Source organism: Thalassophryne amazonica, chromosome 20, assembly GCF_902500255.1.
Source record: "Thalassophryne amazonica chromosome 20, fThaAma1.1, whole genome shotgun sequence".
Lineage (NCBI taxonomy): Eukaryota > Metazoa > Chordata > Actinopteri > Batrachoidiformes > Batrachoididae > Thalassophryne > Thalassophryne amazonica.
Window position 1 is genome coordinate 66,783,604 of NC_047122.1, and position 22,358 is coordinate 66,805,961.

General features: G+C 41.6%; 1 protein-coding gene across 1 annotated transcript; it reads left to right on the forward strand.

The window, feature by feature from the left end:
- The first annotated feature begins 273 nt into the window (after positions 1-273).
- On the forward strand, positions 274-16,853 carry zdhhc18b (zinc finger DHHC-type palmitoyltransferase 18b). Its single transcript, XM_034161260.1, has 9 exons — positions 274-948; positions 3,040-3,200; positions 5,722-5,871; positions 6,052-6,189; positions 9,965-10,016; positions 10,658-10,760; positions 11,012-11,121; positions 11,754-11,856; positions 15,085-16,853. Exons 1-9 carry the CDS (start codon positions 698-700, stop codon positions 15,454-15,456), a joined length of 1,440 nt encoding a protein of 479 aa, XP_034017151.1. The 5' UTR covers positions 274-697; the 3' UTR covers positions 15,457-16,853.
- The last annotated feature ends 5,505 nt before the right edge of the window (positions 16,854-22,358 follow it).

Consider the following 22,358-nt stretch of genomic DNA (forward strand, 5'->3'; position numbering starts at 1 on the left):
GCTTTTATTTTGAAGTGTTCCGGTGATAATTTCGGAAGAAATCAACAAATCTGACCTTGGAAATTTTTCCAGATAAAACCCACGGTTTATAAGTTAAAAGACACATCATTCTTTCAAGGCATTAAATATATTCATATTCTTTATTGAGTGTGTTAGTTTCTATATAGTACATGCCATTACGAGGATCTCCCCATCGTAAAATAAAAAAGGTCTAAAACGAACATTTATTTCGAAGCCGACATATCACCGGATATGGATCGGATTGTTGCGCGGTGTTTGGCATCTCATTTGATGCTGCTCTTAGCCGTCGCTAGGAGACTGTTACGGATTGTAAAGCGTAAACCTGAATATTATATAGTTCTTATTTTTATATTTATAAATGAGCGTGGTGGGCTTCGGAACATTTCCTCACTGGTTTGTAAAATGTGGCGTGTGCACATGATGCTGCCTGGCGCCGGTGTTTACTGATGTTAAACAGCTCCAGCTAACAGGCTAACTCGGACACGGACACCGCGGACTTTAAAGGACCCGTCTTGAAGCGTGCCGGTGGGAAGCAGCTTGTCCAGCCGTCTCCGTGAAGCCCGTACGGGCTCTTTATTTATTTATTCCGGGGGGATGATGATGTCGTTTCCCCGGCGGAGTGACGTCACTGCGGCTGTCTGTCGGTGATGATGTCCGACAGAAGCAGAAATAAAGAATGAAAAGCTGTGAGTATCAGCAGATCGACCCGCAGACACTCCCGACACCCGCCGCCACCCGTCCAGCTCAGCCTGGAAATGAGTGCTGTCAGGGTAAGAAGACGGAAAGAGCCCGGAGAAAGTGGGAAGTTTTCCCCGGAAAAAACCGCTTCTACTGCGACGGTCGGATCATCGGGGCCCGGCAGAGTGGGGTCCTCCCACTCACAGTGGGCCTCATTCTGGTCACCAGTGGACTGTTTTTTATTTTTGAGTGAGTGCATTCACACTAGATCCTCTTTTTTATGTTGCCATGTTACAAGCAGCAGATCCTGTGTTGACTGTAGCCTTTAAATATGAAATCCGTAATATGACTCAGATGCACATTCCGGAACCATCCAGCAGGTGGCGGCACAGCATTCCTTTTGTCACGTGGATTACAGAACAATGTTTGAAACATAGGTGTGTTGAAACCAAGCAGTAAACTTCAATAGCGTCAGATGAGGCCCTCCCCAAAGTACAGAAAGTTGCAGTTCCTTGATTGGCCATTGGAGGCTGGCTCCATAACAGAGCACATGTTGTGTTCAGAATCCTTGGGAGCTTGGAAAGACCTGGCATAAAAAAGCCCTTACTTCCAGAAAATGACAAATATGTATCAGCTATTTAGTACGGATGTGAATCGTCCAACAACTCACGATTCAATTTGATTCCGATTCTTGGGGTGACGATTCAATTCAGAATTGATTTTTGATTCAGAGAGCTCTGAGAAATAGTTATATTACTTAAAAATGTTTGTTTAAGAAAATGCAGCTTTACAAGGTTAATCAAGTGATTCTAGATGTAAATTTACTTATCTGCTTTGCTCGTGCAGAGTTGGTTGGCAGTTTAGTGAAGCGCTGGTCAGTAGTCAGCAGATACTGCTGCTCCGCTTCTTTTAGCTCCGGGTCATGGCGTCGTATGTGGGCTTGCGGATTTGAAGTGTTTCTGAAGTACTTGACTTTCATTTTGCAGATTTTTGCACACTGCATAAGTCATGTCAAGCTCCTTCTTACGCAGCAAATAATAAAATCCAAAATGCGCTCAAAACATTTGCCTTCAGCAAAGACGGTGCTGGCTGAATTAGCTCTTCGTCCGCCGTGCTAAGCTGCAGCCACTGAACTCTACGCCGGACCCTCCCCTCGCGGGGACGTTGTAGTATGGAAGCCATTGCCTGACAAACAGTACACACAGCGAGTAAGCAAGAAAATGTTTTAACAAATGGTTTTTAAAAATCGATTCTTGGATATTATAGATCGATTCAGAATCGTAAGAAATAAGAATCGCGATTCGGATGTGAATCTATTTTTTTTTCAAGCACCCCTACTATTTAGCCTATCGCTGTAGAGCAAGGGTGACATTAGCTTTTGGCCTAAATTAAATCGCCAGTGATGTTTTTGCTGATGTGTGGTGCTGGAAATTTAGCTAATTTGTACACAGAATGTGAATATATTACATATAGCAGTAACATTAAAAATTAGTTTTAAAGATGCATTTTCAACATTAGCAACATTGTTGTCTCATTAACTGTAAACACGACTGCCGTGGCTATGACATCAACTCTGATATCTGGGGCTGCTCAATATCCTCACGAGCTTCCGAGTGAAAATTCTGGCCCAGAAGTGTTAAAGGCATTTTTCCCCAAGCTAGACGTTGGAATCTCCAACCGTCTGAGGATTTTGAACGCAGCAGCATTCTCCTAGAAGCTCATGTTAAAATGTTAAAATTTAGAGCAGAAGTGAACATGATTACAGCCTGATCCATCCTGCTTAGGCAGGGGTAGTGGCCAAGTGGTTAGTGCGCTTGGTACGGTTCCCGGTGTCGGACCGAACGGTCCCCCATAAAAGTCGGTCCGCCCTGCCTTCACTGCACATGCGTCATTTCGGAGTGTTAGCCGCAGTTCAGAGATTATCATCTCGTTTCTGCTTCAAACTGACTCCAGTCGTCATCTACCTCAGCGACAGATACTTGAAGCTTTTGTACAACAATCGTGTCCACATAAATTCAGCATTATTTCATCATAAAAGACAGAGAAAGCGATCAGAGCACGAGCGTCCACTGACATTTCAAAGCATCAGTAGAGACTCACCGATTATTGTCTCATTTCTGCTTAAAACTGACTTTAGAATGGTTTAAGAGGTTTTGATTGCTTTGGATATACAGACTCTCTCTGATGTGTCTTTTCCTCAGGGATTAAAAGCACTAAACATGGACTGAAACCTGATCCCACTTTTAATGCATGTACCTGAGCAAAGGTGCCCCCGCTCCTTTAACAAAACAGACGGTAATTAATTAATTAATTGTTTCTCTTTTTCCTTTTGTATGGCAGCTGTCCTTTCCTGGTCAAACATGTGACCGGCTGCATTCCTTTGATTGGAGGAGTCCTGTTTGTGTTTGTGATGGTCACCCTGCTGCACACCAGCTTCAGCGACCCAGGCATCCTGCCCAGAGCAACGCCAGACGAGGCAGCAGAAGTTGAGAAACAGATCGGTAAGAATCAGAGTTTCTGGCTTTAATAGATCTCAAGAAGCTGACGGCGCCTTCGTGCTTCTTTTTCTCTGTGCTGTTGGGTCAGAGACAGTTTGGCACATGTCTGAGTGGGTTAAAGGTTCAGCATCTTGCTCAAGAGCACATCGACACTGTGTCCCATTTGAGGTCTGAACTGGATCCAGGCTCAGTCTGAAATCTGACATCTCTATAAAGAAATGAGACAAATTCTAACAAATGTTGAGATTTTTAAGCTCCTTGAGTTAAAGTTGAAAGTCGACACTGTGAGCACATCTGGGTTGTTTCATGTCAGCTTCACTGTGGGGGGGGTACAGAGACAAAAATACAAAGAAATTTTCAATGTCCAATTACTTATGGACCTAAACCAGACCTGTTGGCCTCTTCCGTTCACAGGTTGACCAGTTTGATAATTTGGGTGTTTAATCACAAAATATTTTCACCCAAGATTTTCTGTAATGCATGCAAGCAGCTACTATGGCTGAGCAGGTATCATGTGACCTTTTTCCACATGGCTTGATGAAGTTACTGCCATCTTAGTCCATCGCAGCCACTTTTGAATAAGCAGTAACTCAAAAATGATAAATGCTATCATCTTGTAGCTTTCCATATTGAAAGAGGAGATAATGGTGATGGAGTAAGTAGAAGGTGGTTAACTTTGATGCTCCTGAGGACTTGATAAAGCATCTTTGTTTTGCCTATGTAATATTCCATTGATGTGTCTGCCACCTGCTGGATGTGATGGTCACCTTCATGTGAGTGTCAGCCAACAAGTGATGCTAGAAACCTTGGGTGGGGGATATGATGCCTCTTTTGAGAGGAAATAAACCACAGAACAGGACATTTATACTGGAATTAAAGAATGGATAGAACATGCGGCTCAGGATGATGGCAAACTGGTCTGCAACATTTCAAAGTCTTTGCGACACCTGTGTTTCAATCATTTTTCTGGTTTCCATATCAAAACGAAGACATCAAATTCTGTGCTGCCACTTGCTGACCACTGACACCTGTCAATCATGGCAGGTTCTGCAGAAGCACATACAGTTCTTGCTTGCAAATGGACTAATAATTATTTTTTATTTTTTTCGGTGACTCAGAGGCCCATCAGCTGTTGCTTGCAGCACTCCAGCCTTGGTTTCTGAAGCTTTCTTTAGTCTTTTAAACTCGATCTACAGTAGCTTGAACTCTATAAACGCCTACATGTGACAGAAGCTTGAACGTGGATGATGTAAGCCGTTTATGTAATCTCACCTGAGGCTGTTGTTCAACCATTTTAGCTTTTTTTTTTTTTAAACAAAGACAGTTTTAAAAAAGGCAATGTTAAAAAGCAGTTTCCATGAGATTGCTTATATTAATATTAAAAGCAATTGGTTATACGTTAAGAATGACTGAGAGTGAAGGACTGTGCAGCCCTTTAATTATACCGAACATTCTGGATGTACTTTTAATCTAATTTCATATGGGAGTGAGTGAAGTAGTTTGTCCTGAATACGTAACCGTCAAATGGACAAGGTCACGATTGTATTTCTGACATGGAGTCCCAGTCCAGTGTGGCTGTATCAGTCTTATTGCTGTATTACTGTGGTTTAATCAGGTCTCTTCAGACATCTCCTGTTGACTTTCTAAGTGTACTTAGATTAAAATCTGAAACAGTGAAAAAGGGCTGGATTATTTCTTTTTCTGATTTGTTTTCTGCTCCCTGGAAGAAATATGGAAAATGCTAAATAAATAAGTAAATAAATATGAAATAATTGTGTCACAGTTGCCTTGGTGGCGTCTGTCACTAGTCTCCTTCCAGGATGGTCAGTCAGTTTAGGAGAACTGCCTACCAGATGTTGACATGCTATACAAGGACTGTACTATTTGTATTTCTTAATGATTGATGTAAATAAAGATGTATTCTGTGGCTTGGAAATGTTTATGTATCCACCCACTGACTTATCGGAAGAAAACTAGCTGTAAAAGTGATGATTTGTTCCTTATAGTTGGAATAAATTGATCCTCTCCCCACTTTTTTGGAATGTGTTGCAGGTCTTGAATGCAGGACTGGATGGATATTAACAAATTAAATGTTAAAAGTTGACATAAAACATCTTAGGTTCATAAAAACTAAGTCCCTTCGGGGTCGCTACAGCAAATCTGAGTTAGATTTGCATAAGTTTTACACTGGATGCCCTTCTTAACACAACTCCACATTACATAGACAATGGGCGGGGATGGGGTTTGAACCAGGAACCTTCCGCACTGGAAACAAGTACACTTGGACACCACCCCTACATATCTTACATTCATATGGTCTGCGATTAAATAGAAGTCAGACTACATGTAAGGATCACTGCGGGGTCCCCCTCCACTTTTTTTTTATAATCACCCCAAACTTTTTTGATTTGTGGTTGTAATTCATAGCATTGCTCCTCTGTTAAATGTCACCTGAATTAAATGAGTATTTTTTGGTTTATTAGGTCAGCTGAATTGTGCGTTTGGTCTCATTGCTCCTCTGTAGACAGCACTGGAAACACCAGCTATCGTCCTCCACCACGCACCAAAGAAGTCCTCATCAACCAGCAGGTGGTGAAGCTGAAGTACTGCTTCACCTGCAGGATGTTTCGGCCTCCACGAACCTCCCACTGCAGCCTGTGTGACAACTGTGTGGGTGAGCTGTGGACACACTGACACTTATCACTGAGGAGTGAAGGTCACAAACCAAACACCTCAGTTAGACCCACACAGCCTGGACATGCTGCCTCACTGAGGTCTCAGATTTTATGTTTGCCAGATGTTTTAAATGGGGAAGAATATCTGTGGTCTCACATTGCTGTGGGTTTCTTTGCAGAGCGATTTGATCATCACTGCCCTTGGGTGGGCAACTGTGTTGGCAAGCGCAACTATCGTTTCTTCTACACCTTCATCGTGTCGCTCTCCTTCCTGACGGCGTTCATCTTCGGCTGTGTGACTACACATCTAGCAATGAGTGAGTTTTACTGCTGTGTTCCACATGTATATGTTTGACGGTTATAAAGAGGCAGGATCTGAGCGATAGCAACTGTCAACACAACTGCAGACTGCCAGGAATTCTCAGTGTTTATCTCTCAGAGTGCCAGACGGCCGGGCTTTACTCTATCAGAACTGTCTGCTAAGGTGAAACGTTTGTGACTGTAGTCAGTCTAGAACCTTTTTTTTCTATGACCACTGTATGATGACTACATTAAAGGTTGACTAAATTTGCACAAACCTGTCCACAAAATAGCATCAAATTTTTGAGAATGTCTTCTGTTTGTTTGCCATAAAGTATGGTAAGCTTTGTATGTCCAGTTGCCACAATTTCATATTTCTTTATTTTTTTAATGTTGCACAACACAAATTTGTTTTCCCTTTCTTAAGACTGTACAGCCTTTCAAATTTTTAAGATTTAAGTCATAAATAGAATTCTCTTTGGCACCACTAGAATTTTATTTATTAGCCTTTAAATATGGGTTTCATAATATGACACTGCCAGTATGATCACAATATGAGTTATCAAGGAAAAAAGTAATAAATAATTCCCCTGAAGGGGAAAAAATTCAAAACAACAGACTGCCTTGAACGACGTACGGCAGCAACCTGTACAGTCTGATTGTGACATCATAGACTGACCGGAAAATCACTAAGGGCCCTTGTGCCAGGTCCTTAATCCTCTAGTTGCTCCCGGTGTGTAGTGAGCACCTTGTATGGCAGCAGCCTCACATCGGGGTGAATGTGAGGCATTATTGTAAAGCACTTTGAGTGTTTGATGCAGATGGAAAAGCGCTATATAAATGCAGTCCATTTATCATAGATCATGTGGGGGCTTCCCCTGACTTGTGCAAGAGATGCTGGGAAGCACAAGGCTACAGATGCATAGTGACATCAGTTGGCTGCTCTGTATTCCAACATGGTGGAAACAGTGTAAAAACAGCTCATTTCTACATAATTTATATGTACAAATGCCATTTTTGTAACCAAATATAACCTATGAAGTGATTTACAAGACATCCTACAGATGTTAGCATGCACAACCCCTGTACGTGCATCACGTGAGGTCAAAGGTAACTTGAAAACCTCATGCATGCACATATGTACGTCCTCCTGCAGACAGCAAATTAACTATTCTTTATGGAATCCCCCCCGATAAATTTGTTCTGTTGATTAAAATGAGCTGTAATTTCATAATGCATTTCAATAATAAACTGAAATTCTAATATTTAGCTTTGAGCAGAAACTAAATTTTGTCAGTTTTGTGAATTTTGAAAGCTGTACAGCTTTAAAAAATTTAAAATTCGCATTTTGTCTGAAGGTAACTGCAGTTTTGGACATACTGTAAGTTTACATGCACCTTGACTAAAAGCAAGTCAATTTTCCCTCTTTGCACATATTCCATTTTATCTAACATTCCATTTAGGCCAGTTAGAAAAATCAACTTTATTTCGACATAAAGTTATTTAAAAATACTATGTAATAGAGTTAGAAGAATTTTTTCCAGTTTTTATTCTTTGTCACATATTCATGTCGTCACCAGTTTACATACATAAAGATTAATCATCTTTAAACAGCACAGACAATTCAAAACAATTGATGGAATTGCCATATTTTACCATATAAGCAGCATTTGTGAAAAAATGCCTCTTGAAGAGAGAAAGAGGGGAAAAACACGTCACATCTTTTTCTGTATTGTCAGCTCTTTAAGTTAGGATTTTTGTGCATAGTAGTGTGCTTTTTATTATTGGAAATTATTTTGTTCAGTGCTTGTTGTTGGGAAAGCCCAATTTGAATAATAATAATAATAATAACAATAATAAAATTATTATTTTGAAAAACGAATATGGGATTTTTTTGGGGGGGTATACAGTAGTGTTCAGAATAATAGTAGTGCTATGTGACTAAAAAGATTAATCCAGGTTTTGAGTATATTTCTTATTGTTACATGGGAAACAAGGTACCAGTAGATTCAGTAGATTCTCACAAATCCAACAAGCCCAAGCATTCATGATATGCACACTCTTAAGGCTATGAAATTGGGCTATTAGTAAAAAAAAAAAAAAGTAGAAAAGGGGGTGTTCACAATAATAGTAGTGTGGCATTCAGTCAGTGAGTTCGTCACTTTTGTGGAACAAACAGGTGTGAATCAGGTGTCCCCTATTTAAGGATGAAGCCAGCACCTGTTGAACATGCTTTTCTCTTTGAAAGCCTGAGGAAAATGGGACGTTCAAGACATTGTTCAGAAGAACAGCGTAGTTTGATTAAAAAGTTGATTGGAGATGGGAAAACTTATACGCAGGTGCAAAAAATTATAGGCTGTTCATCTACAATGATCTCCAATGCTTTAAAATGGACAAAAAACAAAACAAAACAGAGACGCGTGGAAGAAAACTGAAAACAACCATGAAAATGGATAGAAGAATAACCAGAATGGCAAAGGCTCACCCATTGATCAGCTCCAGGATGATCAAAGACAGTCTGGAGTTACCTGTAAGTGCTGTGTTAGAAGACGCCTGTGTGAAGCTAATTTATTTGAAAGAATCCCCCGCAAAGTCCCTCTGTTAAATAAAAGACATGTGCAGAAGAGGTTACAATTTGCCAAAGAACACATCAACTGGCCTAAAGAGAAATGGAGGAATATTTTGTGGACTGATGAGAGTAAAATTGTTCTTTTTGGGTCCAGGGGCCGCAGACAGTTTGTGAGACGACCCCCAAACTCTGAATTCAAGCCACAGTTCACAGTGAAGACAGTGAAGCATGGTGGTGCAAGCATCATGATATGGGCATGTTTCTCCTACTATGGTGTTGGGCCTATATATCGCATACCAGGTATCATGGATCAGTTTGGATATGTCAAAATACTTGAAGAGGTCATGTTGCCTTATGCTGAAGAGGACATGCCCTTGAAATGGGTGTTTCAACAAAACAATGACCCCAAGCACACTAGTAAACCAGCAAAATCTTGGTTCCAAACCAACAAAATTAATGTTTTGGAGTGCCCCGCCCAATCCCTGGGCCTAAATCCAATTGAGAACTTGTGGGGTGACATCAAAAAAGCCATTTCTGAAGCAAAACCAAGAAATGTGAATGAATTGTGGAATGTTGTTAAAAAATCTTGGAGTGGCATAACAGCTGAAAGGTGCCACAAGTTGGTTGACTCCATGCCTCGCAGATGTGAAGAAATCATTAAAAACTGTGGTTATACAACTAAATACTAGTTTAGTGATTCACAGGATTGCTAAAAAAGCAGTTTGAACATAATAGTTTTGAGTTTGTAGCATCAACAGCAGATGCTACTATTACTGTGAACAACCCCTTTTCTACTTTTTTTTACTAATAGCCCAATTTCATAGCCTTAAGAGTGTGCATATCATGAATGCTTGGTCTTGTTGGATTTGTGAGAATCTACTGAATCTACTGGTACCTTGTTTCCCATGTAACAATAAGAAATATACTCAAAACCTGGATTAATATTTTTAGTCACAAAGCACTACTATTATTCTGAACACTACTGTATAAACTGCAACAGTTTCAGTCGCAGGGCTTCCTAAAGTAGTTAAAAAACAAAACCCTGTAACTTCTACTCTGGAAATAAGGCATTTCTGGACTCTTCCACGCTGTCTTAAGAGGTATTCATTTTGATGTACATAAGTAAATGTCACGGTTTTCTCTGAGACATATTTTGAATGTTCGGCTGTCATCTGTACGCTGTGACAGCATTTCTTTTTTTCTGCCACTGTTTCTTCTTTCAGGGGCTCAAGGTGGAAAAGGCCTGGTGTCTGCTCTTCAGGAGAGTCCAGGCAGATATCCTTTCCACAAAAATGTCTTTACGAAGCACACACACACACACACACACACACACACACACACACACACACACACACACACACACACACACACACACACACAGAGAGAGTCAGTGAGTCACCTGTTTTAGGGCTACAAATCTTCATTTGCCTGTCGGGAGTGACTGTGGCTCAGGTCTGTTAACCGAAGGTTGTTGGATCAGTTCCTGACTGTTTTGCTTTAAGGACTGCCTGAGCGAGACACTGAAACTTCTCAAGCTTCATAGCCTCATAAATTAATCAAGTATCCTACTGAAGACATTTCAAGTTAAGTTGATAATAAATGTAGTTATTCTGTTTGTGGTAATCAATATTTACTGTTTGACTCTGTAATTTGGGTAGTTAACCACTAGTAGGACCCCCTGGCTTACACAGAGGCGGAGTATTTAGAAATGCTTTGGAGAATATTAATATTATTAGCATATGAAGCATACTGATCAGAGGGTGATGTTGTACCGACTGTGCATACCCAAGATGAGGAGCATCTTGAAGCAGAAATCTTGCCTGTTTGCTTCATGTGGACTGAGTTCCTTGAAGGATTTTTGTTTGATTTGTTTCGTCTGTGTTCCTCCACGGCGTGCTCCTTAACCTCCGCTGCACCGCAGTGGAAGTGGTGATCTGTTTCTTCTCAGTCTGGTCTATCTTGGGCCTCTCAGGCTTCCATACATACCTGGTCGCTTCCAACCTGACCACAAATGAAGACGTTAGTATTGTCTTATAATAATATGACTGCCAAGAATAACCATAGTAAGATTTGAGTTTCATTTTAGAAGATAAGATGGGAGGGAGTTAAGTCTTATGTCCAACCATTTTATGTGTAAAATTTACTGATTAAAAAGATGTATCCTAAGATTTTGTTAAGTGGTTTACTTCTAATGAGAATATTGAAATGAATAAACAAAAATGAATCCTTTTTTTGTTAGCAGTCGCCATCATGTATCTTGTATTTTTCAGATTAAAGGTTCTTGGTCAGGGAAGACTGGAGAAGATGTCACCAACCCATACAGTCATAAAAACATCTTTCGGAACTGTTGTTCTGTGCTGTGTGGCCCTATGCCTCCGAGGTGAGCCCTGAAGCTGACTTTCAGCAGCTGTCATTAAGTGTATTTGGTTTCACAGGGTGTGTCAGATGTTCCATTCGTGCCATTTTTAGAGTTTCTCTTGACAAAATGATCCTTTGTTTATGTCCTGTCCTTGTGTACAGCACACAGTATACTGGACATCTTGTCTTGCTTGTGTGTGTGTGTGTGTGTGTGTGTGTGTGTGTGTGTGTGTGTGTGTGTGTGTGTGTGATGCCACATGTAACTATGATGGTAAACTTGGCACCAGTCCGGTCTGAGAGCTGGTTCAGTCCCAGTTGGGGGAAATTTACTGATTTGCACCGAGCTGCAACTCAATCAGATATGACCTGAATGGGTGCAGATCGGGGCCATGTGAGAGTTTTTTGTGGATGACATAATGAGGTAATAAAATCCGACTGTGTCACATGTTACTTTTTGGGCCACAGTTACGAGTCGCGGCTCGACATGGTCAGTCAGCTGAGTGAACAGGGGGTGTGAGCCCTGTTTCAGTCCAGCATGGTTTCCCACTTTTGTCTGTCCGATTACTGTTCATGATCAATAATTCTTCATTGTCAGCCTGAAGGAGGAAGTTGCATGTGTAATGATGGAGGACTTTCACTTTCTCCTCTGCCCAGTTTGATTGACAGACGAGGTTTCCTGCCTGCTGAATACTCAGACCAGACTGGAGGAGCAGACATCGAGCTTCCTGCTCCAGCTGCTAAAAGAGACATAAATGTGGTAGGAAGACTTTTCCCACTCGTTTTTTGGCTTGCAGGACACCCCCCCCCCACCCCCGTGCCTGAACCTTTGTTCTCTGACCACTAACCGGCCGTCTGCCTGGCTGTTGTGTGAGGGTTAGTCCCTCCAATGACAGGGTTACTTTTTGACTGAAGTTCAGCATCTTACATCTACGTATTTCTAATCTGATGTCGACGGGTAAGACTTTAAAACCAGTTCATTTCAAAGTTTTTGTTCCAGCCGGTCACCTCAGTGGCTGATTACACTGAAGGGCACCGGATGAACGCGTCTGTATCATGAGCCTCTGAGGTGATCAGAGCACCAAAAGCCACGTAAAACAATAAAACGGACGATCTGCGGAGTCGTTTCTGTAAGTGGATTCACACGTAATGCAGTCCTTTAAAGACGCTCTGAAGTGCCATAAAAATAATCTACATGCAGTATTTTGTCTTTTACGTCTCTTTACAAAGATTTGAAAGCATCAGCTGCTTTCTGGGAGGACTGTAGGGACAAAGACATTTAGACTGTGACTGTGGAGGCTGTGAAGCACCTGATGTGTTACACTGTCTGTCTGTTTGGGTGGGGGGGGGGGGGGGGGGGGGGGGGCACCAGAAGCATTTTGCTTTTTCAAATACAAATGGAGACCGTTTCTTGCAACTTCAGCCTTATGTCTGCCAGCATGATGTTTGCACACAGACAGCTCCACCACCTTAATGTCTTCATTCACGGAGTTAAGATTTAGTTATTTTAAACTTGAGACACAAACATTTTAATGTAAAACAGAGTTTCAAATACATGCACACAGCATCCATGAACGTTTGTCCAGAGTTCCCCCTTCTTAGCTTTTTTTGCCCAAACTCAGGGAAAATAAAAACAACCCATTGTTCCTTGACATACATTTAAAAAAACAAAATCAGTGCATTTTATTTAACGGCTGAGTGGATCCTTGTCCACGTCACAGTGGAACACCAAAATGTAAGTCCCTTTTCTGTTTATAAATTAATAAAATATCAAATGACAATGATCTATTTTAGCTGTTATATAAAACAAATAATGAATGTTTTTACATTCTTTCAATGGTACGAATATTTCATGAGGTGAAAGCTGGAACAAACCATTCAACTCAACGAGGGAACTCATAAACATTCATTATTTGTATAACATCGATAATTCACGTCTCCCATCATGACAGAAACAGTTCAGGTTTGTGCTCAACGTGCTGAGGTCGTCCTCCTTTTATTAATACGTACTGTTTCTTAGTAACAGCAGCAGTGTATTTAATAAATATTTATCTCCTTCCAACCAATGTTCAGGTATGACTCCAAAACACTTGTTCTCTACGAATACACGACATGTGAAAGTACCCTCATAAAAAAGGTGCCATGTGGCAGAGCGGTCCCAGAGAACAGGATAATCATGTTCATTTAGATTCTTCATGGGAAATCATAACGGGATTCCTCAGAGGACGTAATAAAGTACCTTATTAGAGTTTCCAACTAAACTCCATCCAGTTCTTCTACTGAAACGTTCATGTCATTGTCTGTTGTTTCTGTGATATGATTTTCTCGCCCTCTTTCTCCCATTTGGCTTTAACATACAAAGTTGGGTGTGTTTTGTGAGTAATGATTATAACATCAGTGAATTAATTAACTACATCTGATGGATTTAAAAAAACTTTAGTAATGTTACATCTGCAGGTATTGAGATATGTGTGTGTATATATATATATTTTTTACTTCATTAAACTGAGCTGGGTTTCTTTGTTCGTTATGATGAATAGAACCGTTATTCCTTTAGCTGCCGAATCCTCGGCTCTTAATATCTAATTTGAGTGACATTTTTGTCATAGATGGGAAGTAAATTAAGCTTGTGAACCTTATGGTGAAAATGCATATTTAAAACATGAATTAAATTAAATTTAAAAAATGAAACTCAAAATACTGGATTCTGTAATTGTGCGCACACTTTAATATAACTCTCCTAAATTATTACTTTTACAGCCAGTTGACTTTAGGCAAGTCAGAAAATGGATTTAAGAACATTTTAGTGAACAGAATATCTGTGATACTACAGTGACAGTAGGTTGTGATGTGAAGATGACGAGTGAGGGAAGCCACCAAGACAGCCATGACAAAGAGCTTCCCTTTCCCACTGCACCACAAAGCTGTGATTGGTCAGGCAAAATTCAGTGTAGTAACTTCAGTGTTGTCATGGGTGTTTTGGTGGCTTCCCTCAGCCATCTCCTTTGTACACAGTCACAGATTGCCATACATTTGGATTTCTGAACCAAGAAATGTTCATTTAGAAACATTTGTGTATCTAAACAGTAGCTGCTGCTCGACAAAAAGTGCCACATTTGAAACGGCTGCCATGAAACCATTTTGTATCATTTGTCATTTTGTCCATCGGGTGTGTTTTTTACATATTAATTTTTTTAAGTACGAGTAGTTTTCCTTTGTCAAAATCTTAAATACTATATCACAGCTTTTGAAAGTAAAATGTTCATAAATACTTGTCCATGTGTTTTGCGACCACATCCCCGTGTGTTTGTTATTTTCAAATATCCCACTGTCGGTAAACATCCCCCGTCTGACCTTTAACCTTCTGCATCTGCTGTGTCTGTGGCCGTCTCACTGTCAACACCAGGAGGACAAATGTCTGGACTTTGCTGGGTCCTGCAGTGGCTGATGAAGGAAAAAAAAAAAAATCTTAGCACAGGAAAAGGAAGCTTTGAGCTTGGTAAACGTATAGAGAAAGAAAAGGAGAGCCCGCGCGCCTGCCCCTGGAGCGCCCGCCCCTGGCTTATTCCTGCTGCCACGGCCAAAACATTACAGAGAAACTATAAGAAATAAAAGTAAGAGGTGCAAAATTAGCCTTTTTACGCTGCAAAAAGTAACTAGCCAGTTCCACAAAACCACATTGATAGTTTTTAGTGTGGAAATGTACATGAGGACTTACTGACCTCATTGTTTCTGTTTGGCGGCGCACTGAGGGTCATCCTCTGAGCCTTACCGCCACGTGGCGGCGGGTCTGTGTGGTCATAAGGTTCTGAACCCTGATGTCTGTGGGGCCTTTGGCTGCCTTCACCGGTCACTTCCATTTCTGAGGAAACGCCCTTCGAGACTTTCCTCTTTAGCTTCATCACGTCACGTTGCTTCTGCTTTTCTGTCCACTAGCTCCTGTCATCACTTCTTGTTTCCTCTCCTCCTTTGTGTCCTTCCTCCTCAGTGCACACAGGGAACTAAAGGCCTGGTGGAGTCGGCTGCTCGCTCGCCTCTCCTGCCCACGCCGTGTCCACAGGGGAAACCTCAGACAGATGGCAACCTGCCGGTGAACTCTGACCCTTCAGCGGTGCTCTCTAACAGCAGAGAGGACAGCCATCCTGCCACCTCCCCAAGCGACACTTTCCCTCCTCCTCCACAGCATCATCACCACCATCATCATCATCACCATCACACCAAAGCACAATCAAAGAGGAAGAAACGAGCGGCTTTGCATACTTCCAACCCGGCGGCCCTCAGGAAACCGGCCTCCCCTACCTCTCTGAAGCCGCGCCTCAGCTCCACAGCCAGGAGCCACACAGGCGCTGTGATGCACTGACTGAAACGTGCATGCTGTAATGGACACAGTCCCTGTGAAGTGTTTGTCGGACACATGGGCGACCGTCAGAGAGGCGAGCAGGTGCTTGTTGTTTTTACTTTGTGGTCCGCAGGAGAAACTATGTTGTTTCTTTTTGCTATGGAAGCTGCATCATGTCAGGCGCTGATTTAATCCTCTGATGATCTTCCACTGATACCAGCACTTCTGATGCACCAAATATCGTGAGATGGCAGCATTGATGATTTCATGGGATCAGAGAAAAAGTCCGTCCTGAACATAGAATTCAGTTTGTTTTTCTCACACCTCAGTCAGACGTGTGTGTTTGACTCCCAGGTAAGATGAGTTCCTAGTCTGTGACCTTGGTAAAATAGGAACTCCTCCTCCTCCTCCTCCTGCTCTGTGACAGCGGTTCTTTAATGTTACAGTATGCGCAGTTGTTGCCTGATGTCTCACACAATGTCTTCAGACACTGACCATCTCTGTGAGATGGAGGCTGTTTCCAGGTTTTGGCAGAAGAATCACACCGTTTATCAGCAGCACTCACCTTTCTGTAACCGCCTGATACAGACGAAAGCTGTGCTGATTTTAGCACAAACAAACGTGTATGACATCATAAAGACAGTATGTATAAGATATTTCAGATTGGCATGGTGACCATCTTGGGTTTTGTTATTTATTCCCCTCTGGGAAAAATCTGAGCACGGCAGACTCAAAAATAATGTTAGGGTTTTGTTTGTAATTTGTCATTTTAAAAACTAACAAAAATATCAAAAGCCCTGCACTTCAGGTCCAAGATGGGTGTATGTAAACATTTGACCACACCTGAATGAGCGACGTCATGATCGTCCTCCAACGGAACGATCTGAACAGCCGTCCGTGTGCAATAACTTGTTGAGCTCAATCAGCAGTTCTCAAACCTTTGGGGTTCTTCTTAAACAGCAGTGGACATGAAGGTCCAAGATGGAGCAGATTTCTCTCAGCAGTTGATCAGGGATTAAGTTATACAGACTGAGATGAAGGTTTACCACTCAAACTTTAGTCAAAGACTAAAAAAGGTTGTGTACTCTGGGAGCAGACGTTAGACCCGTCTAACTCCAGTCCAAAGGTCTAAAACGTAGCCCACCCATCTCAGGTGGTTTAAGCCTGTTTAGTTCAGGTCAAAGGCCAAGATGGCAGCGATTGTTGGGCTTCAATAATAAATCACTTCAGGTTTGACAGGGTTCCCTCAAACCTCTTACGCCTGTGGCATTTCTGTTCTATTTTATTTTATTTTTGGGGGGGTTATCTCCTGGTACTGTTTTCAGGGACGTTACGCCATGCATTCTTTGCATGTTACAGTAACATCCATGTGACATTAAGGCTGCCAGTGCAGAAAACTGACATCTGAATCACCGTGCAAATTTTGCAGAGGGTTAAAAAAAAATGCAATTAAAACTTTACTTTTTGGTTCTGGAACTTCATCCCATAGTGTCAAATTTTCCTTATGATGTTCTCTAAAGTACCACAAATAAGAATCCACTAGTATTTTGTTAACACTATTTTAACTCAACAATACACAACTAACCTATTTTGTGGGGGGAGGGGGGGGTTCGTGCTTAATTTTAACAATTTAATGTTACTGTTGGTAAAATTTTCACTTTTCCCTCTTTTTGTTTGCATCATTTTCATTGATTTTTTTTTGAAGACGAGGTTCACATCCCCAGAATGTGTGCTGATCAATGCAAAAACAAAACCTCAGAGACAACGTGTTTGCACGTTCTTGATCGTGCTTAAAGGACGAGAAAATTCAGGAAATTTCAACAACTAATTTGTATACAAATTGGCGAGTTCAGGAACCTTAAAACAGCTCACAGCACGGTTATTTTTTTAGTCTGATGTGGAATCTTGGTCTAAAAACCTGAAACCTTCTAGCGTTACCAAAAAACTCATGTCCTGGAATTTAAGTAGAGGGGAGGAGCTTATCAGTAAAACCACCTGCTGAGGAAAAGTGGCACCTTTCACTGTGTGAGCATCAACCCCAAGACTTTCTGGATGTCAACACCTGTGTGAGGAGGACTGTACTGTGCTGTATTTGTTTGAACTGTGACGTTATGAAATAAAGAAACCTGAGTGACCTCGAGAATGTTGTGCTGCTAAATAAGAAGGTTTTTTTTTTAACTGCAAGAAATGTGAATGAACAGATGGCCACTAGGTGGCAGTGGTGACCTAATGTGTATTTATTTACCAGTCAGAAGGTTTATGGTCCTTGAAACAAACTTCAGTTAAAGTCTGCAGGTGCAACGCATGAAGTGCTGTCAGACACCTGAATTTTGTAATGATGTCAAATATGGAAAACAAAACAAACAGGCTTTTTATATTAATTTCTAAATGATGTATTTTAATCCCACAGTGTAAACTGTCGACATAAATAAAAATCTTAAAAGCCAAATGATGGCATGCATAAATATAGATAAATTTATGAAGTATAGCAACTAAAATAATCACTTTTACAGTTGGTTTTCTTTTGACGATACATCCCCGGACACCATGAAGAAATATAGTGTGGTACTGTACGGTACTGCAGTTCTCAAAAACTGCATGAATATGCAAGAACAAGACTAATGTGTGAAGCCATCCAGACAGCTGAAGGATTGAGAGGCTTCTGTGGCTGGAGACAGAAGAGACGACTTTAAACCATTAAATTATTCAGTATTTTGTCCTAAGTCAGCTGCCTGCGGTACCCGTGGACATGGCCGACGGGTCACGTATCTGTAGCATCATAAAGGACGTGGTCACCTTGTTTCAGATGGAATTTCCTGGTAAACGGTGCAATTCAAACAGATTTTTGACCCCAGTGTCCTTGACATTCACCTGAATTATTGACCTTTGACTGACCTTGCCAGAGCAATTCCAGAACCTGCTGACATGTATGCACAATTTGGTTCAACTTGACCTCTGGCAACATAAACCCTTTTAGGACAATTGTGTGATCAACTCCCAGACTGCAAACTTTCAAACTGACATCAGTGTCATGCAACGACTTCCAGCGCACAGTGATGACGCTGTCTCAAGTAAGACATGGAAGAGTCCAGAAAAAAGTGAAAACTCTTTTTTGCTTTTTATGCTGTGCTGGGGTAACAGCTCGACTCCGAGTCGAACCGCTGCTCCTTCACGTCGAAATTTGCCAGCTGAGGTGGGGGCATCTTTTCTGGATGCCCCCTGGACGCCTCGCTGGAGAGGTGTTCCAGGCACGTCCCACTGGGAGGAGGCCCCGGGGAAGACCCAGGACACGCTGGAGGGACTACGTCTCTCGGCTGGCTTGGGAACGCCTCGGGGTTCCCCCGGAGGAGCTGGGGGAGGTGTGTGTGGATTGGGAGGTCTGGGTGGCTTTGCTTGAGCTGCTGCCCCTACAACCCGACTCCGGATAAAGCGGAAGAAAATGGATTGATGGATGGATGGGTCACAAAATGAATTTATTTTCAGGTGGGTGTTTAAGAAAGTTTAATAAAAAAAAAAAGTTAATTTAGGATATATATATATATATATATATATATATATCTCTTGTAATGAATGAATTTTCCAGTTAAGGGTCGTGGGGGTCTGGAGCCTATCCCAGAGGTCACTGGGTTAAAGGTGAAGTAGACCCTGGACGGGACACACCTCTGCTGGATTACTTTCTTTGATCTTCTCCAGTTCTTTCATGTTTTCTTCCAGTTCTTTTTTCTTCTATCCAGAGCAGAAGATGATGTAACACCTCATCACTGCTTTTCCAGTTTACAAAAGTAGTGTTGGTGATATTTCTGTGGAAGCAGTTATTCATAAGAATCAGGCCCATTTTATGGCAGGAAACCACATTTATTATTGATTTGGTAAATGTTTAATAACATTTTCAGTCATAATGTGTGTGTTTGTTTTATGTCGCATGTACTTGTGAGTGGCGGATTGAATTTTATGAACACACTGCCGCATTACTGCCCGCTGTCATGTCAGTTATTCTCAATAAATCACCAACAAAAACCTTCAACAACCCAACGAGCAAAACTCTGGAAGGCTCATGCAGTTTACAACTTATTACAAGGAACCTTATAAATCAGGGGTCGAGAGTGTCAAAATAAAACTTTAAGAGTTCAAATCAACTCTGACTTATTCACCTCCGAGATGTAAAAGAATCTGTGCTGAAAGTTACCGTAGATTTTCCTCAAAGCACTTCATGAAGCACCTGCTGCTTTTCAGCTTTTCTGCCCCCCTGGACAGATCTGACAAGAAATCCCTAAAAACAAACAAACAAACAAACAAACAAAAAAACATCAAGACGGCCTTCAACCCAAACTTTACGCATAATTACGTTTGGGTTCAGGCTGGACAACTAAAACAACTTTATTTCAGGTTCAGGCTCAGGCTATGGTTATGTTTAGGCAACTAAAACAGTTTTGGCTGAGTTTAGGGAGAGGCTTTGGTTATGGTGGAACGGCAAAACATTTACCCAGAAATTAAAACTTGACTCACCCGTGTGTTCTTTGTACGAGTTGTGAATTAAAGGCCAAAGAGCGCGCTCATCCGCAGACACGACCACAACACTCTCCCTCTATTATCTGTTGTGCTATTTCAATGTCAGACCATGTCTTTATCTTTGATATATAATCCTTTGGTGGAGAGAAAGATTTGGTGCACAAACACTGTATTTTCTAATGTACCATCAACCATGGACGTATTGACCAGTGACCGACCTCCAAGGGATCAACACCACCATCGGCCCCGCGTGTCTCTGTCCATCTGTCTGAGTGCAGAATTTTAAAATGACTGCTTTCAGTTTATTTTTTATGTAAGTTTTCTTGAGGTTCTATGAATGATTGACAATGAAAACTGTATCTCTGCGGTCAAACAATGAGCCGCTGACACGGAGCTACTTCGGTTATTCCTCTGCAATTTGCAGCTCGTCATCCGTAAATGGATACAGTCAAGGTCAAACTGGTTCATAAAACATTAACTTGGCAGGCTGATGTGACTTAATGTAAAAATACATTATTTAATCAGAAAATGAGCTCGACAGATCAATGCTAACTAGCCAAGCCTGCTTTATGAGCTAGGCTAGCTTCACATTACTACTCAGATAACCTCATATTTATGTACAGGAATTAATTTGTTCTGTCCAGTCTTATCTTACACATGACTAGAAACTCTAATGATGTGTTTCTGTAATAGTTTACCGTTCAGTAAGACAGAATGTTTCAAAAAATTATAGCGCATGATGCAGCCAGCTAACACAATAGTCCTGCAATTTTGTGTCACTCTTACTTCTGTCCCCTCAATGGTTCTTAGCAGCAGTATGGCTTGTGATCAAATCCCAACGTCTGGTCCTGATAAAATAATCCAACATGGAAATGGAAAATTTTGTAGCCACTTGAGGCTGGTTCCAAAGGAGAGTCACTTTCCATAGAAGCCAATGTTAAAATATCCAACTTCACAGCAGAAATAAAACGTTTACAGTCTTTTCCAAAAAATTGGTTTTGTGGATCTCAAATTGATACACCTGTCATGAATCCAAGGAAAATGGAAGAAGAATCTCACTGAATCGTTTTAAAGTCAAAAAACCGAATTAGTCTGGAAACCAGATTCTAACCCACGGCCAACAGGTGGAGAGGCCATGGAAGAAGGATGCACTCACTGTCCATCTACTGGCCTTCAGAGAACATCAAACTACGTGGGCTGCTGCTGCTCTAAAGGCTGCCCGCTCATCCTACTACTTTGCAATAATTGACAGTGGCAAAGGCAATCCCAGAACCCTATTTTCCACCATCAACCGCCTTCTCAACCCCACCAACACGGACCCCGCAGTTGCTTCTTCAGATCTTTGCAATTGTTTCTCTGCTGTCTTCAAGGCCGAGGTCGCAGATATTAATGTCAACATTGTACTTTCCACAGTAGCTGCGACTCCGTCCACCCTGTGCCGCTTCAACGAGGTGACAACATCTACACTTTTAGCCATCATTAATAAACCCAAGCCTGCCACCTGCTCCCTCAACCCCATACCCACCTCACTGCATCAACCCTGGTTCACTTTTGTCACAATACTAAAAATAATAAACTAATAAATACTAATAAACTTTATGAAGCCCTCCAATCCAGTTTCCGGCCTGCACACAGCACAGAAACAGCCCTGGTAAAAGTGGTTAATGACCTCTTGATGGCAGCCGACTCTGGGTCACCCAGCATCCTGGTCGTACTTGACTTGAGTGAGGCATGTGACACTGTGGCCCATAACATTCTCCTCCACCTCATCGATACCTATATTATGGTGACTAAATTCTCCTCCTACCTCACCAACTGGAGCCATCATGTGTCACTGGGGAGGTTCTAGGTTAAACGACATCGCAGTGACACGCGGTGTTCCACAGGGGTCAGTGCTTGGGCCTATCCTGTTTTTAATCTATTTACTCCCACTTGGTCCTATCATCAGACAACACAATATGCGGAAATCTCATTGTTGTAATGACAACAAAATCTATCTATCTAATATCAATCTCCATTGTTACGCCGACGACACCCAGGTTTACATCAAAACACAACCCAACCTCACCACTGCCATCTCCACCCTAAACACCTGCCTGGAAGACATCCGCTCCTGGATGAACAACAGCTACAACCAGCTCAACAGCAACAAAACAGAGGCAATCCTGATCAGCACCCCCAACCAGCTCACCAAGGCGGCCAATATCAGTCCCTCTCTTGATGGTCAACTCATTCTCTCTCCTCTATTGTCATCAATCTCAGTGTTAAGTTAGACTCCACTCTCTCATTCCAAGCCCATATCAAACATATCTCCAAGATTTCCTTGTTTCACCTCAAAAATATTTCCAGACTGAAGCCTTCACTTTCACCCGATGACACCCAAAAACTGGTCCATGCACTGATCTTCTCATGTA